Raw genomic sequence first — 16,151 nt, forward strand, 5'->3', positions numbered from 1 at the left:
GCTTCAGTCGCCACAATCTCCAACTGTAGTTGCTATGATACAACGGAAAGCTGTGCAGAAAGTGAGAAAAAAAACATTTGCCATAGAAATGTTTCTGAAAAACTCACCAGGCTGCAGCTGACAGTGTTCTCAGTTCACATAAAGCATTCATTTATTTTTTATCTTAAACTCCAGAGAACCTCCAGAGCTCGTTGAGATCGTATGTTTAGTTCACAGTGTAATTTTGAGCCTGATGTGACCATCAGTTCTCTACAATTACACTGACTTCATCCTTTCAAGTGTTGTCAAAACCACCACTGTTGTTAAGCCGGAGCTCGGTAACAAAACAGCAGCCACTTCGGTTCATATCTCGACAGTATCTCCGCCCGGCCCCGTGGAGATTCCTATCTGGCTGCAAAGCTCCTGCAGTCTGTGTTCGTCTTTGCACAGACAGCTTGATGCCTCCGGCACTGCAGAGGGAGTCTGTGGCGAGGACAGTTATTAGACTCAGAGCGGCACACCAAGGAGATTTCACCCCTTATCGATGGAGAGGTCGACGCCGATAAACTGCAGGTTAACACTGCTGTAACTGACAATGAGGCTTCTTTCTCAGGCGTGCAGGAGATCCATGTGTCGGAGTTTTGATGAGCTTTCACACCGTCTGTGAGGAGCGAACTCAGAGTCGAGCACAATGCATTCAGAAAAAACATTTGTTTTGAGGCGAGGACAGATTTTGTTTTGTTGTCCAATCACAGCAGGCCTCTCAAAATGTGTTTGAGTCAGTGTGCGTGAGGCTGAAGGAAATCCAACGTTCAGTATTTTACCTGTTTTTACACAACATGTTCATGCTCGCATGATGAATTAATGAATATATATAAGTGCATTTATTAATTTTGAGGTACTTCAGGTGGGTATTTCTATTTTTTCTACCACTCTTCCCACTGCACTACATTTTGGAGACTAACATTGTACTTTTTACTCAACTACATTCATTCAGTAACTTAAATTATGTGTTACTTTGCAGATTATAGCTTTCACACCCGTTTAAATGAATTTGTTTATCAGCAATGACCAAAAAAAGACCATACTGACCCCAATAATCAAAAAAAGTTTACATATACGATATATTTAGAACACACATATTTGTACTGATGACTTTTGAGTATGCAATAGGTCCTTTAAAATGTATTTTAAAGCACTCTTTGTGTATTACTTTGGTAAAAGTGTATCTTTACTTACTTACCATTAGCTTTGAGAGCAAACTAGCTGATAACATTACCCAGCTGTCATATTCCAGAGAGTGTAAATGATGGTGGCCGGTTTCTTTGCCAGCCTCTAAATTAAAGGAGCCAGTGTTTAAAGTGATGACTAAGGATTCCAAGTTTAGTTTGGGAGGCAAAAATGTGACTTTTTCTTTCACTTGACTTCGTGATCCTGTCGTCTCGTCACACGGCAGCTAATCAGCAGCCACTCACGTGTCCCCACGACGCCTCCTCCATGTTGCGGCACACGAGGTCGCCGAAGAACTGAAACTTAATCAGAGACTCGGCAGCATTCTGAGACGTGATCAGAGAAAAGTAAAATCAGTGAAGATTTCCTCGCTGGTGTGTGTGTGTGTGTGTGTGTGTGTCCTGGCAGCAGGAGAGAGGAAGAGAGAGCTGGCACCGACACAAGAAGACAGAAGACGGGATAGATTTAGAAGGATTGGCCGCTCGTCTGTTTGAAGGCAGCGAGCAGGAAGACGCGGCGCTGCCCCAAACCGAGGAGATTACACGGAGAACAATGTCATCATGCCGGAGACGTCAGCGAAGCGCGCGTCCAAAAATAGCTGATGGTCTTGTAGCAAACATTTGGTTCGAATCAACACTGTGTTCGTCTAAATCCAGGGAAATATTAGCTCGGATAAACTCGCCATTTGTTGTGTATTTTCCCAAACGTGAAGAAAATTATGAGCAGAAACATTATCAGCTGCGAAAGCTTTAATAAGAATAAACATATTATATCTAATAACCGTGAAATACAAATGTATAGCTGTCAGCTTTATGGACAACTATCAATCCATGTTGTCTTTTGTTGTGCCTTGAATGAACATTACTCATCGCCCAGTGAGATTATTCACAACTGCACTTTGATATGTTTATCAGCCGGCCTACATTCTTCTAAATGCCGGACTTATTATCCTTATGAGACAAAGACGTCCATATTAATGGTCTTGCTTTACAAAAATATGCAAATGCGATCACGCCGAGTGGCCCCGCGATGCCCTCCGCGGTCTGAGAAAACAGGCAGTTCCGTAAAATGGGATTATTGCGTTAAATTCCCTCGGTGAAGAACTGAAAGCAGGAGCTCATGTTGCCATGGACGTCTCAGACATGACTGAGGTATTTGGCCGTAGAACTGGAGATTGCTCTGGATACCGAGAGAAAAAAAACAACCTCTTGTGAGAGCAGCGGAGAGTTGCTGCTTTATCTTATCTTACAAGGTGTCAGTCTCCATGTTTTCAGTCTCTTCCAGGACCAGGACTGATCTCTGCTCCCTCGGCAGCTCAGACGAGAAGCTTTCCAACGAGCAAACAGCTCAAATCTGGCAAGTTTATACCGAGCGGCGTGGAGCTGTTTGTTTTATTTGGATCTTGGATGAGCAATCTGAAAATAGTCTGTTCTTCTATCAGTCCAAAAAGCAATGAACTGCAGTCTTTAGGATTTGTAACTTTCATCTTTATAATTCCTTTTCATGGTACATTAACGATAATGATCCACCGACCTGACCGCAGAATAAATGTTGGGATTATTTCCACAAACTACAAACATGTTGAAACTTTTCTTACTGCGCCTGAAGTTTTGGCACAAAAACCACAGAGATCACGATTTGGCTTTAGTTTCGTTGCCACAAACAGCTAGAACATGTCCACAGTTTGTACAGTATTTATTTATTTATTTATTTTGTGCTGCAATGATCCCTGAAAATGATCTGGTTTTGTCCGTATACTGAGCTGTGTGGAGCTGTTTGGTTTGGATCCTGGATAATCAATCTGAAGATAGTCTGTTCTGTCGCTGTCTGTCCAAAAAACCAATGAAGTACAGTCTTTAGGATTTGTAACTTATGTTCATACTTCTTTTTCATGATACTTTACAACACTGATCCACCAACCAGCAGAATAAATGTTGGGATTGTACGTTCCTACAAACTTTTACTGCACCTGAGGTCTGGTTGAGTTTTGGCTGCAAATTATCCCACTGGTCGCTTAAATTACCTGGTTTTGTCAGTTCAAACAGGAAGTAAACAGTGGACTCAATCTGAGGCGTCTCACCTGGCTGTCAGGTCCAACACATCTTCATACATAAACAGCTGAAACATAACACCTGAGTTCATTCGTTGGTTGGTTTCTCAGCAGGATCACACAGGACGGAGGACAGGTAACAGCCATTTGTTTTTCAACTTTTTTGTTAATTTATCAGGGAGTGATGAACAGATTTTGATGACAACAACAGGTTTAATATGTCTGGTGTCTTTGAGTGAGTACAATGGAAAGTAAGCGCTCTTCTGGTTTTCTATCAATTTATCTCGTGTTGGATATTTTTCGTTTGGGAGTCCTTGAAGGCATCACTTGGGCTTTAATCTTGTGATGCTCAAAATTTAATATAATACAGTAGTGTGAAGAAATTCAGCCTGTGAGCAATTAAAGTTACTCTGCTAAAGATGACTGTATTGTATTTCTATAATTTCAACTACCAAGCAGTTAATGAAGCAGTTAAAGATGCAGCTGAGGGATATTTGTCAGTAATAATCCAATATTTTTAATATGATATCAAAAAAACATGATCATAAAACACTTAAATCCTATTTTAACGTTTGAAAGACTCACTTAAACACTCTTCACTGGTAATTCACGACACTGATTCCATGATGTTCAGATGAATATTCTGTATATTTATTCCTCTAATCGTCTTAAGTCCTATTTTCTAAAACAATACTCTATTTATTTGGTTAATTTGCCAGAACAATCTGCAGTTCATCTCCTCTAATTTCTGCTTCATTATAACAGATTATTAATTGATGTTAATTGATGCTTTGTTTTAAAGACAGTCCCGCGTTGTTTCCTCTGATAATCGTCTGAACAATCACGTCTACAGTCGCCAGCAGACTATCTGTTGTTGTATCTCGGTCTAAATCTCATTAACGAGTCTCTCTCCACACTGACACCGCGCTCATCCAATGGCTGTGTGGAATCCACCGACTGTCCAATGGCGGCCCGGTGTGAGCTGACGCCGTGCGCCTATTGGCGGAGAGAGTGCCGTGTGGGTTCAGTCTGCCGATGCCTTTCCTCCGGTCAAGGTTGGACTCGCAGTGATCGCGGTAGGACGCGACTGGAGCGACGTTTACGCACCGACAGAGCAGCAGCCCGACCAGCCGAGACTCCGCTGTAACTTCTGCCTGATTGTGTTTTCGGGGGAAAATCTCTCAGCTCGCACCTGGCAGCCATGGATGAAATGGAGGAAGAGTTAAAATGCCCCGTTTGCGGCTCTTTTTTCCGGGAGCCCATCATCCTGCCGTGCTCCCACAACATTTGCCTGGCTTGTGCTCGGAATATCCTTGTGCAGACCCCCGACGCCGAGTCCCCGCAGAGCAGCCGAGCCTCCGGATCCGGCGTCTCCGACTATGACTACCTGGATTTGGATAAAATGAGTTTGTACAGTGAGGCGGACAGTGGATACGGCTCCTATGGGGGCTTCGTGAGCGCTCCCACCACCCCGTGCCAAAAATCACCGAACGGGGTGCGAGTTTTCCCCCCGACCGTCCCCCAGCCTCCTCCGCAGCAGCAGCACCTGCTCCCGCAGCCCGGCTCTTTGCCCCCGATCCCCCGCAACTCCTGCATCACCTGCCCGCAGTGTCACCGCAGCCTGATCCTGGACGACCGGGGGCTCCGCGGATTCCCCAAGAACCGGGTGCTGGAGGGGGTCGTGGACAGGTACCAGCAGAGCAAAGCGGCCGCGCTCAAGTGTCAGCTGTGCGAGAAGAGTCCGAAGGAGGCCACGGTGATGTGCGAGCAGTGCGACGTCTTCTACTGTGACCCGTGCCGCCTGCGGTGCCATCCTCCCCGCGGTCCCCTCGCCAAGCATCGCCTGGTTCCGCCGGCGCAGGGGCGGATAAGTCGCCGCGCAAGCCCCCGCAAAATCTCCACTTGCACAGAGCACGAACTGGAGAATCTAAGCATGTACTGTGTGCAGTGTAAGACGCCCGTGTGTTATCAGTGCCTGGAGGAGGGGAAACACGGCACGCATGAAGTGAAAGCTTTGGGCGCGATGTGGAAACTGCACAAGGTACGTGCGTAAAGAAAAGAGGAAAAAAGGCTGTAAATGTTTGTTTGCGTCTTTTTCTCCGTGTGTGTGTGTGTGTGTGTGTGTGTGCGTGTGTGTGTGTGTGTGTGTGTGCGCGCGCGCGCAATGATTCATCATCCTCTGAGCTGAGCAACAAGTCCGCCCCGAATAAATGATTTGCGCTGTCTTGTCAGCTCCGCTCAGCGTCCACAGAGGATCCACAGAGCTGCGTGAATGTTCCCGTCTGTCGCGTCGGATTCACATGAACGCTCGACAATGCACGATACAGTAAGTGAGACTGAAATCGAACCTCTGGCTCGCGTTATGGCCAGCTTTTTTTTTTTTTTTTTTTTTTTTGCGCAAGTCTCCGGAGTCGGAGTGGGGGTGGTGGGTGGGGTGGATGGGTGGGTGGGGGTAAGGGGCTCTGCTGTGACTCTGCTGTGTTTTGGGTGCGCAGAAACCTGGTCAGGACGCAGCGAGCGGCTCTGATTGAGATTCTGCTCACGAGTGGACGGCCGGGAGCAGGCCTCCTTTTATCAACAGGGATCTGCCTCCACCACATCTGCTCTGTCTCTTAAAATGGAGAAGTTGCAGAGTGACCATTTGTCTCTGTCTCTCCATGCATCACATTCCTTCACCCCCTCTCTTTCTGTCTCTCTCTCTCTGTATATATATATATATGTTCCACTCCTTCCTCTGCTGTGACAACTCATAGGCGCCCCAGGGATCATTAGGCACGGCTAACATTGGAGCTTTAATAAGAGCCAGCAGTTAGTGGAGCACAGATGCAGAGGCCCTCGGTGTGGACTGAGAGGCTATTTTGGAAGCAGAGTTGTTGCAGGGCCTCAGTTTCTCTACGCCTCTGCAGCAGCAGCAGCAGCGGCAGCAGGGACCCCTCACCTCCACACACTCTCAGCCTGCAGGATGTAGAGCTGGATATAGACGCTCCTCCAGCACTCCTACACAGAGTGATGAGGAGTTGATGGTAGCTCCAGGTTTCCACGTGAAAAACCCAATAATGTGGTGAGTGTGTTTTAAGCTTTTGTGCACCCACACACGTACACACACACACACACACACACACACACACACACGTGGCCTCTCCTCGTGATTTACAGTCAGAATTGGTCTCCAAAACAGCCGTTTAACCCGACCTCCAGTGCAATCATCTCTTCTAGATGGCGGTCAGATAGCGTGTCACCTCAGATCTACGAGGCGATTGCGAAATTGATGGAAAAATCAGAGGGGGGTTGATCATTTTCGCTCACATCGAATTGCCATCGCTCGAGAAGTTTGCCGACCTCTCGTGCTTCCATCTTTTCTCTTGGAACCGAATTGGAAGAAGGAAAGAAAAAAAAAAAGAACTGGAGGAGCATTTTTAGAAACCAATTGATGGAACCAGGGTGGGGGGCAACTGTGCCGGTGCGCAGCCTGCCGCCGTGTTTTTGGCTCCTTTCTGGTGACACCTGGTTACTCCTGACCTGTTATCTGAAGCTGGCTGCGACAGATGGCTGAGAGCTCGGAGCTGGCAGCGTTAGAGATGGGCATCTTTCAGAGCTTCGGGGTGTTCCTCACATAACTCACCAGGGGGAAAAAGAGGAGATTGTTTTCCACGCCCTGCGGGGGGGTGACACACACTGTAGGTCCTCGCGTGTCACGTGTACTCGTACATAATGCAGCGTCGAAACTCAAGAAGCTCCCCGAAGTGGCTTCCTGTGAAATCTGAGTCAGCGGTCAACACCACAGATTTTCTCATGTTTACTGGCTGTTAAACTCTGATGTGTGAGTTAAAATCTTCTGAATATGAAGTCAGATTTTTGTGTTTTTACGTGGAGCTAAAACAGGAATATTGCTTTTGATTTTGTTGTGCACAACTGTCCCTTTTCTCACCCTGTGGTCACAAGTGTTTGGCTTTTGGTGTCATTGACGCAGCGTCGTTTGATTTGTTTTTGGCTACTTGATGGCAGTGCAACAAACACTGACACGTTATTTTGTCATAAAGCTGTCGTGGTGAACATATTAGCAAACGGTTTCACGACTCACACAACCAGCAACACCCTGAGTCGTGTCCTCCCGGAAAATGTCACTTCAGTGTCAACCTTTCAATCAACTCTGTTTCAGACTCCATTCGCTCAGTTATGTTCACCAGCTAGTTGCTAATCTGTCGTTCGATGCGTGGGAGATCGTGTGCAGTCGATTTTTAGAGCAGTGAGAGTGAATCAACACCTGAAAAACACTAAAGTCTCTTGGTTTGTCAATATGAGCAGCATCTTGCACTACACATGCTATTCAACTAGCTAGTCGGCCTTTTCAAATCTGCCGCGAGGCCCATCAGTGAAGAGCATCCCTCTGATTGGCTGGTCAGCGAAGCCAATCAGAGCACGAGAAGAGAAACGGAAAAAGGAAGGGAAAGTCTCTTGAGCGTGTCGCTTTAGCACCCACGATTTCATCTGTTCAGTGCGATTTCTCCTCATATTTCACCTCTGCCTCCCGACCCCTTCATCTGACGTATTCTCGATTATTAGTGGCCGTATTAGCAAGAGTGCTGTCAGAAAACACAGCTTCGCAGAACGAACGCGCTAGTTGACCGTCGGCTGAAGAGTTTGCGTTGTGTTCAAGTGCAGCTGTTGTTGGAAAACGAGGCAACACAACAGTCGGCCTTCATCGCTACTAGTTGTATGATGTTGGTTTGGTGTGTCTGTGGCTTGAGGATTGAGGATACGCAAAAACCTTCTAGTATTCAAATCCACAAACTACATGGGCTTAAGCCCACACAAGTACACATGAACACAGACATAAACATCTGTCTGCCTTTATTGTCGGAGTGATCAAAGCTGTTGGTTGTGTGCTGTGTGACCGTACTGCTGCTGCATCACTGTCTAATATCGGTGCAGGAAGTACAACAGCGAGACACTGCAACCTTGTTTCATCGCGACAAATCTCCAAATCCGCACCTGCAGCATTTACATTCCAGCGCTCGTATCATTTAATAAGATCTCTTTCTATTTTCAAACCCAGATTTTCTTCGGCTTTTTTTTTTTTTTTTCAATCTGCACCATCATCGTCCTCGTCGTCGTCTTGGTGCGTTGGGACACACTGTGCTCTCTCTCTCTCTGAGTTGAACCACCTGCTGCCATGCCAACCGAATCCCTCTTGATGTTGTGCAGAGCGGCGGAGGTCTCTAAGATACCGGACCCCGCGAGGAATCCATCCCAGATGCTTGACAGGCTTTCCCCTCCGTCCTCCACAGCACACGTGTGTCTGCATGCTGAATTGAACGTTGAACGCTACAGATCATTACTCCTGACGTCTTTTCAACTTTCCCTGCTGATCTTGCGGGCGATAAAAACTGCAGCGTTTCATCTCCAACAACCCCCCCCCATCCCCCTCTTTTTCATTGGACTGCGTGACCGTGTCTAAACCACGTTGGTAATCAATTTCATGTCTCCAAAGTCGTGTTCGGTCACGAAAGACGAGTGGAAATTTAAGAGCTACGCAGTGTGACCGGTCCGGCTCTCGTCTGCCGCTTCGGATTTGTGTCAGAGGGTTTTATGTGGTGACAGGATGTCTGTGTTAATCTCTGTAAATCACGTTTAGAAAAGAGTAAAGGCGCCTAGAGTGTTCGAGTGGTGGCCGGCTCTTCACGCGTGTCATCAGAGGTTGCGCGCGGGACCCTCGATGCAATCTAGGCCGAGCTGCGTCGCCTCAGCGTGTTTGGTTGCAATTAGAGGTGATTAACGGCGCAGGAGATGCGAGGGCGTGCGGAAAATAAGTCGCAGATTGTGGCAGAAAATTAGCAATTTGCCTTCCTGCCACGGGGAGGAAAGATAACCAGACGCAGCGGAGGAGACATTAACCCGGGCGAACCTGAACATTTCCCTTTGAGGTCCGCGTGCCTGCAGCAGGAGGCTGTAGAAGTGAGTTATCTGAGGAATTTGCGGGTGATTTTCCATGTGCACATGTGGATCCCTTTAATGTCACCATGCGTTTGATCCTACACCTCCTGACACAAACAGACGGCCTGCACGCCCCGACGCGTAGCCAACACAGACGGATGCTCCGCTAACTCGCATCCAATATGCCCCCAAAAAGCAGCCTAATGAGGACAGACAGAGCAGGTGCCGGGCCGAATATTGACGTCGATGTTGTCAGCTGCACGTGATTTGCTCCTGGATGAGCTACCTGCAGCTCTGCCTGAGCTCAGCAGGAGGAGAGGAAAAGCCTTGAAAAAAGGCCAGACACAGGCGGCGGGATCCCCGGCTCTCGCTCCTGCTAATAGTAATGAGGCTGGCTGTCAGTCTGGATCCATTGTAGGTCCTGCTGTCCTGCTGTGTGGCTGCACAGCACTCAGGACCTGCAGACAAAGACCAGCGTGAAACTGCCCTGTACACGTAAATAACTGGATGGTGACTTTGAGTGCGAAAAAAAGTGTGTCCGGCTTCTTTCTCACATGAAATTGGTAAGAATTTATTCATTAGCGACCTGGATGTTCACAGGTGGAGTGAAACTATGGAGCCAGACGGTCGGTTTGATTTGGTTTATGTAGGGAAACAATGTGGTTTGACTTGAAATAACTACTTTACCTACTTGTAGAATTACGTACATTATGTATGTAATGTAACTTTAATATGTCAGTATGTCGAAATAACCTTCTTTCTTTGAGTGTCACAGTGGACCCAGATGTGTTTGTTTGACCTGAACATCCACCAGACTTCCTCCTTTGCTGTTGTAATAAATCTTTCGGCCACTAGAGGTCGCTGCCTAACAAGAAACATAAATATGGGAAACATACTTCACATTTGAGACAAATGAACAAGGAAGGCAAAGGATTTGGAACTGAAAACACAGGGTGAATCAATATATGCACATAAATGGTGGATCGGATGTGTAATTAAATTTTTTAAACCCAGCTCCACGTTTTAGCCTCCTTTAGTTCATTGTTTTGGTCTTGCAGCCCACGACTTTTTATTGTTTTGGTCGACTCATCAGCCGAACAGATCGACACATTTGGTGACCAGCTGGTGAGCATCGTGGAGAGTTTAGCAGTTGAAAAGCCAGATTTTAATTTTTTTTTCTGATGAATTGGTAGACTAGCTGTCCAGAGCTGTTTTGAGTGTTTTGTTGGACTTGGATTCATTGGATAAACAGAAATATGACACCAAAACTCAACATTGTTAACACAAAACCAAACTCTGTGAGCACAATGTCACTTTTCTTGAACTCAGCTGATTTCTCCTGCATTTTTCCTGATTACTGACATAATGACCAGTATAAGATCTGGGGTGATTAGTGGGTTTAATGTCACTTGTTTTCGTTGATATTTTCAGTTTAACTACATGGGAATTAGCCCAGATTTGCGCCGTATCGCCCAACAGCTTCCTGATGTGTTCAGTGTTTTCTCTCGTCAGACTTTAATGCCCCCGCTGAGTCCCACAGTCTCTCTGACGAGTCAATAGCGGCCCGGCGGCGATAACATGGACTAAATCTGTAAGTACGTCGTCTATCTGTAAGTGATTCCACGCAGATAAAAAAAGACACAGCTTTCCCGACTGTTCGTGATAGAAGACTGTGATTCACTGAGACGGAGGACAAAAGGCGGGACTGAGGTCTACAGAGGACGACATCTCACAGCGGGGGGGCTCGGATGTCCTCAAAGCCGTTCAGCTTGACGCTGCTCCATTACGGGCAGTGATATTTACCCCTCGAGCTGCCATGTCGGGAGATTAGCTGTGTAAATGTTAATGAAAGAGGGAGATAAAGAACGGGAGAAAATGAGAGCGGAATGACCCAGAATGCCAGAAGAGAGGAAGTGAAACGGAGACGGAGGGGGGTAAATGAGGCGAGTCTGATGAGATACTCAACAGAATATTTCATATCCAGTAGTATCCTTTTTTTGCTTTTGCACTCAAGGTATTTTTTGTTTTGTTTTGACATATTTTTACATAACTTTTCTGGGTGGGAGAACAGACCGACCGGCTGAATATTTCAGCGTGCTCCAGGCGGGTGGAGGGGGAAACTGGAGGGAGATAAATGCCTTCAAAAACTCCCACTGTGCCAAGTTTCCTTTTGTGGCCCAACAGGGAAAGAAAAAGAATAAAATGCTTCTGTTCTTTTCTGTACATAAATGAGTCCAAACCCAAAAGCGAGTTGTAAAATTCTTTCGGAGGCTTTGCTCCATTTATGAAAAAAAAAACAAAAAACGGAACGACTGATTCTGCTCGGATACGTCTGGCTGCTGTAACGCAGGCAGCCCACATTAAATGGGGACACCAGTGGCATGAGAACGTGAGCTCGACCTGAAGTGTGTGCGGCGGATCATCAGGACGCGTTACATCATCACCATCATCATCATCATCATCATCATCATCATCACAGTCGTCGTTAACGTGATTGATCAGAACGTTATGAGCGTCCGTGTCGCCGCCTTAAAGAGAATCAAATCAGTGCCAGGTGGATCATTTAAAGGATGTCACCTGGATACACGACGGCAACAGGAAACCCTCGTTTCTGATTGGCTGACAGGTGTCTATTCAAAGTGTGTACTGGGGGAAAAAAACTCAACAAGATGTCCACCTTCACCGCCCGTGTCTTACTTCCTGTTACATTTCTGTGAATAAACAGGACGTCCCCCTGACACCTGACACAAGCAGCACATTTTACTTCACCTACTATTAATATCCATAATAATTTAATCCGCGGCTTAAACGGCTTAACGGCTGTTTTTTTAAAATTGGTTCCGGCTTCAGGCCTTCAAAGCCGCCCCACACAAACACACACACACACACACACACACACACACACCTACAGTCCATCAACACAGGTGTTTTCACTTACTTCCTATTGACGTTTCTCTCTCTCTCTCTCTTTCCATCCTTTGAGTTTCTGCTGCACCTGTCAGTCAACTTTTCAGCAGAGCTCTCTTCTTTTTATCTCCTTTATCCTCCATTTTGTAAGACTCTGTAAGAACCAAGTTGCAACAGCGGTGATAGAAAACACCTGCGTGGGCGTATTTGGACCTTGAAACTTCCCCACTCACTCGGCAACCACTTGTAGAGCGGATAATGAAAGCTGTCACCCAGGAGTCGTTGGCGCCCAGAGAGGATTTCACAATCTTTTGAGGAGGATAATTAGCAGATCGACTTATATCCTATTTGAACTTGACACGGAGATCAAACACATCCATTTGTCAACGCATCAAAGAGGGCTGAGAGGAGAGGATGAGGTTTGCAGCAATTTAAGGCTGAAGCTCAAATGTTAAATCCAAAAAGTAGCAGAAACATCCTTTTTGAATCACTTTTAGGGGAGTTTTTATGCCTTTTTATGATGCAGTAATTGTTGCTGCTCCCCAAGCCACCAAAGCACGCCCCAAAACATCATTTTTTACTAAACAGTTATCGCGCAATTAACCAACAAATGTGCTATAGAGAAAGAAAATAATTATTAAAGTATCTGAGAGGCTGCAGCGCTGCACCAGCCGGTCTGTCTGTCTGAACGTCTTGCCTGTGGAGAAAAGTCGCCAGACTCCCTTTAAAAAATGCTTAATTTAATGAGTTGAAGAGTCGTGAGGAACTTTATAAACTTTGCGAAATGATGTGTACAAGAAAAATCAAACTGTTTCAACCTTCTTGTGAGTTCGGCAACATTATACATGATGATATTTCTTTCTTTCTGTCATAAACTTGTGGCTTATAGCTCTACTCTTCTGTTGACGGATGTTAATAGCAGGTCTGAACTGCATCTAAAACCTGAATCAATGACCTGGCAGGACCTTTTTCTTCTTCTTCTTCTTCTTCAAAAATCTCAACACTTCTTCTCTCGACCACGTGTAATCTGTTCGACACGTTCGAACTTGATCATGTGCAGAAGACGCCGCCGCCCTCTCCAGATAAAATCCAGGGCTTGACTAGAATAGATCACTTCTGCCCCATTTCCTGCTGTGCTGTCCCATGTGCCCGTCAAATAAGGACTCTGTTTCTCACACGAAGAAACTGTGGCAACTTTCAAAAAGCCCTCGGCATTATTATCTTGAGTTTCACAGCTTTTGTGCGCGTGTGTGTGTGGATAGTTAATGACTTGCTCTGCATTATTGATGACGGCAGATATCAGCGATGAATAATGCACCGGCCACTTAGGTTTGTGCTTCTGGATGATGGTTTCTTATGGGATCTTGTTAAACACGGAGGAGAATCACAATCTGGCCAAATCTGAGCTCATGCAGCATGTCGGAGGATGTAAGAGCTTAATTTTTTAACAACGGAGAGGCTCCCGAGACGCGAAATATCATCAAGTCGCCCCGCTTAATATTTCAGAGTGTATTCTCTGAGGGCTGCGGCGACGCGCGTAAACAACCGCAGACCTTTCATGTGCGAGTCTCTGGGTGCTGATACTGCAGGGGGGGAACACAATCAGTCATCAAGCTGCGAAAAATCACATGAATTTTTCTGTTTCTCTCATCAAAGGGCATTAGTGGAAATTTTCCTTCACCAGAATTTGACCTCGCTCTTTGTTTACGTCTGCTTACAGTGTGTCACCGAACACACAGGATTAAATTAGGCTAAAGAGACTGTTCAAAGAGCCCCGGAGAAGGTACTTAACCCTGAAGCTGTGAGAAAGGAACATGGCACTTCAAGAAATATTTCTCCGACTGGAAACACTGCCTTTTTTATTTGTGAAAGTAGGTTACGGGAACTCAGAATCTATCTTTGCAGGGGAAAACGTTGGAGCGTTTGTTTCAGCGGATGTGTGTTTCTTCATCAGCTCGAGGAGGAGTAGTTTTCCGTCGCTGCGGCTTTAAGAGCTTAGCTGTGACATTACACCTTCCTCCTCCTTTTTCCTTTTTGCACTTCCCACTTCCTAGTCGGGGGCTTTAATCCAAATTGGCTCTGACGCCGCTCTGACATCCTCGCCATTCCCTGTGACAGATTGGCTAGTTTTGCTCGGCCACGGAGAAGGAAAAAAAAAAAAAAAAATGAAGCAAAGCAAATGGCCCTGGAGCTGCTGCTGAATTATTCATGCCGTGCACGTGTTCCCACTCGGCTTAATTACTGAGATGATTAGTGCTCCCAAATAGCAGGACATCCTAAACCCCCCACCACCACCACCACCTCAACAAATCCTCCATAGCTCATTGCAAACATTCCGGCATCCTTTTTTTTTTCTCTCCACTAATATTGCACGCTTTGATTTCCCTAAACAAGCTTGTATTCATGTTGCATCAGTGTAAGTGGAAAACTGTTGAGCGCAACCTTGAATAGGCCCTCGAACCGCCAACAGCTCTCATCGTAGGAATAATTGGGTTTGTTTCCTCAGAGTTTGGAGGGTACGATCTTCTTTCCAGTACGCAAAACTTGAAGTAAAAGTGTCGGGGATGCGTTTATCTGCTCTGAAGCGAGCTGTAAACGTTAGCGCGCCGAGCTAACTGCGAGAAAACAAAGCTTGACAACCAGCAATGAAGCTCTCCCCATAGTGCCCTTCAACACATTTTGTCTGTTTTTTCACATGCCGACCTTCCAGGCATGGCGCCGTTGTCTTGACCAAGCAGGAAGTAGCCGCAAGCTGTGTGGAAATAAAAAAGAAAAAAAAAACGCCTCTGCGCTCTCACGGCACATTTTGACCTGGTTTCGTGCTTTTTTTCATTTCATCTGCTGTGTCACTGAACACACGCTGACTGTTCGCCGGACAAAGCAAGCGAAGGGCCGGCGCTCCCTCCACGTCCCTGCAACACGGAGCGGAAAACGAGGAGCTGAAGGGAAAAAATGGATTCAGGTTTAGGACAGTTGAAAGGTCAGGTGTGAGCGACCTGACTGATCGTTAATGAAACCACCGGAGTGTGAGTGAGCGTTCAAGAAGAGTGTGAGCGGCGGCGTCCTGAAACGATATTGGCGACTCAGTGATCCAAGTGAAACTGAGCTTGATTTAGAGACTGAAATAGTCTCATCTTCAAAAATAAGGCTCAGCCGGAGTATCTTAACACAGCAGGAGGCACGGGATGCAGAGAGCATGCTTTTGTTTTTTTCTTTTGCAATCATTTCTGCTCATCCAATCTGAGAAGTGTCCTGAATTTAGGTTTACGAGGAGTCTTAGGCATGATAGATCTTTAAGGAGACCAAACAGTTTTCTGTTTTTTTTTCTAGTGTGTTTCATTTTTTCTTGGGAAAGTTAAAAAATTTCTGGAGAGTTAAAAAGTCCACTGCAACAGAAGCTCCTCTCTCCCACAGGAAACACTGCTCCTTAAACGCCTCGTCAGTAGCCCCACCTTTAATTCTGTGACTTTAGGTAATAATTGAGCAGGTAAATGTGTGAGCTGACCAATCAGAGGAGACTGGACTGGATATTTAGCGGGTCAAATTGTAAAATGTGAGAATTTGACTCTTTTTTGAGTACGGGAGAAACATTCATGTCACAGCTTCTCACTGGTGCAGGTCTCTAGCGATGTTGATATACGAGCCCCGAGTTAACAAAGAGGAAGCTTTCTGAAGCTCTACACACTCCAGGAGAGTTTACATTCAGTCTTTGCTCAGCTGTTGCCCGCTCAGACTGTCCCCCCTCGCTGCAGTGCGCTCATGTTAGCAGCAGCTGTCGCGGTTTCCCAAACGCCGAGGTCAAAGGTCAACTGTTGGCCCCCGCAGACGGATTCCCATTTGACCGTCTAACGTCAGAAACCAGGACCTGGGTTGACTCAGGGTTGTTTTCACAGAGTTTTTCCACTGTATCAGCTAGTTCCAGGTTTTATTGCCCTCTTCCGGAGTCGATGAAATGATTTTTCTTTTTCTTTCTTTTCTTTTTCCCAGATAACGCCCGCTACCCTCTTTTCCTCCCCGGAGACAATGCGTTCCCCTAAGCTGACGGTTGTTC

General features: G+C 46.2%; 1 protein-coding gene across 2 annotated transcripts in view; it reads left to right on the forward strand.

The window, feature by feature from the left end:
• Positions 1 to 3,550: 3,550 nt before the first annotated feature.
• Positions 3,551 to 16,151, forward strand: part of trim9 (tripartite motif containing 9) — a 37,571-nt gene continuing 24,970 nt past the window's right edge. The window contains exon 1 of one of the 2 annotated variants that reach the window (XM_037071553.1): positions 3,551 to 5,300. In XM_037071553.1, coding sequence (XP_036927448.1) covers positions 4,461 to 5,300 — 840 coding nt within the window. In that variant the 5' untranslated portion in view covers positions 3,551 to 4,460. The remainder of the gene's footprint in view (positions 5,301 to 16,151) is intronic. The other variant, XM_037071551.1, reaches the window with a different exon arrangement.

Source organism: Acanthopagrus latus, chromosome 16, assembly GCF_904848185.1.
Source record: "Acanthopagrus latus isolate v.2019 chromosome 16, fAcaLat1.1, whole genome shotgun sequence".
In the NCBI taxonomy this organism is placed as follows: domain Eukaryota; kingdom Metazoa; phylum Chordata; class Actinopteri; order Spariformes; family Sparidae; genus Acanthopagrus; species Acanthopagrus latus.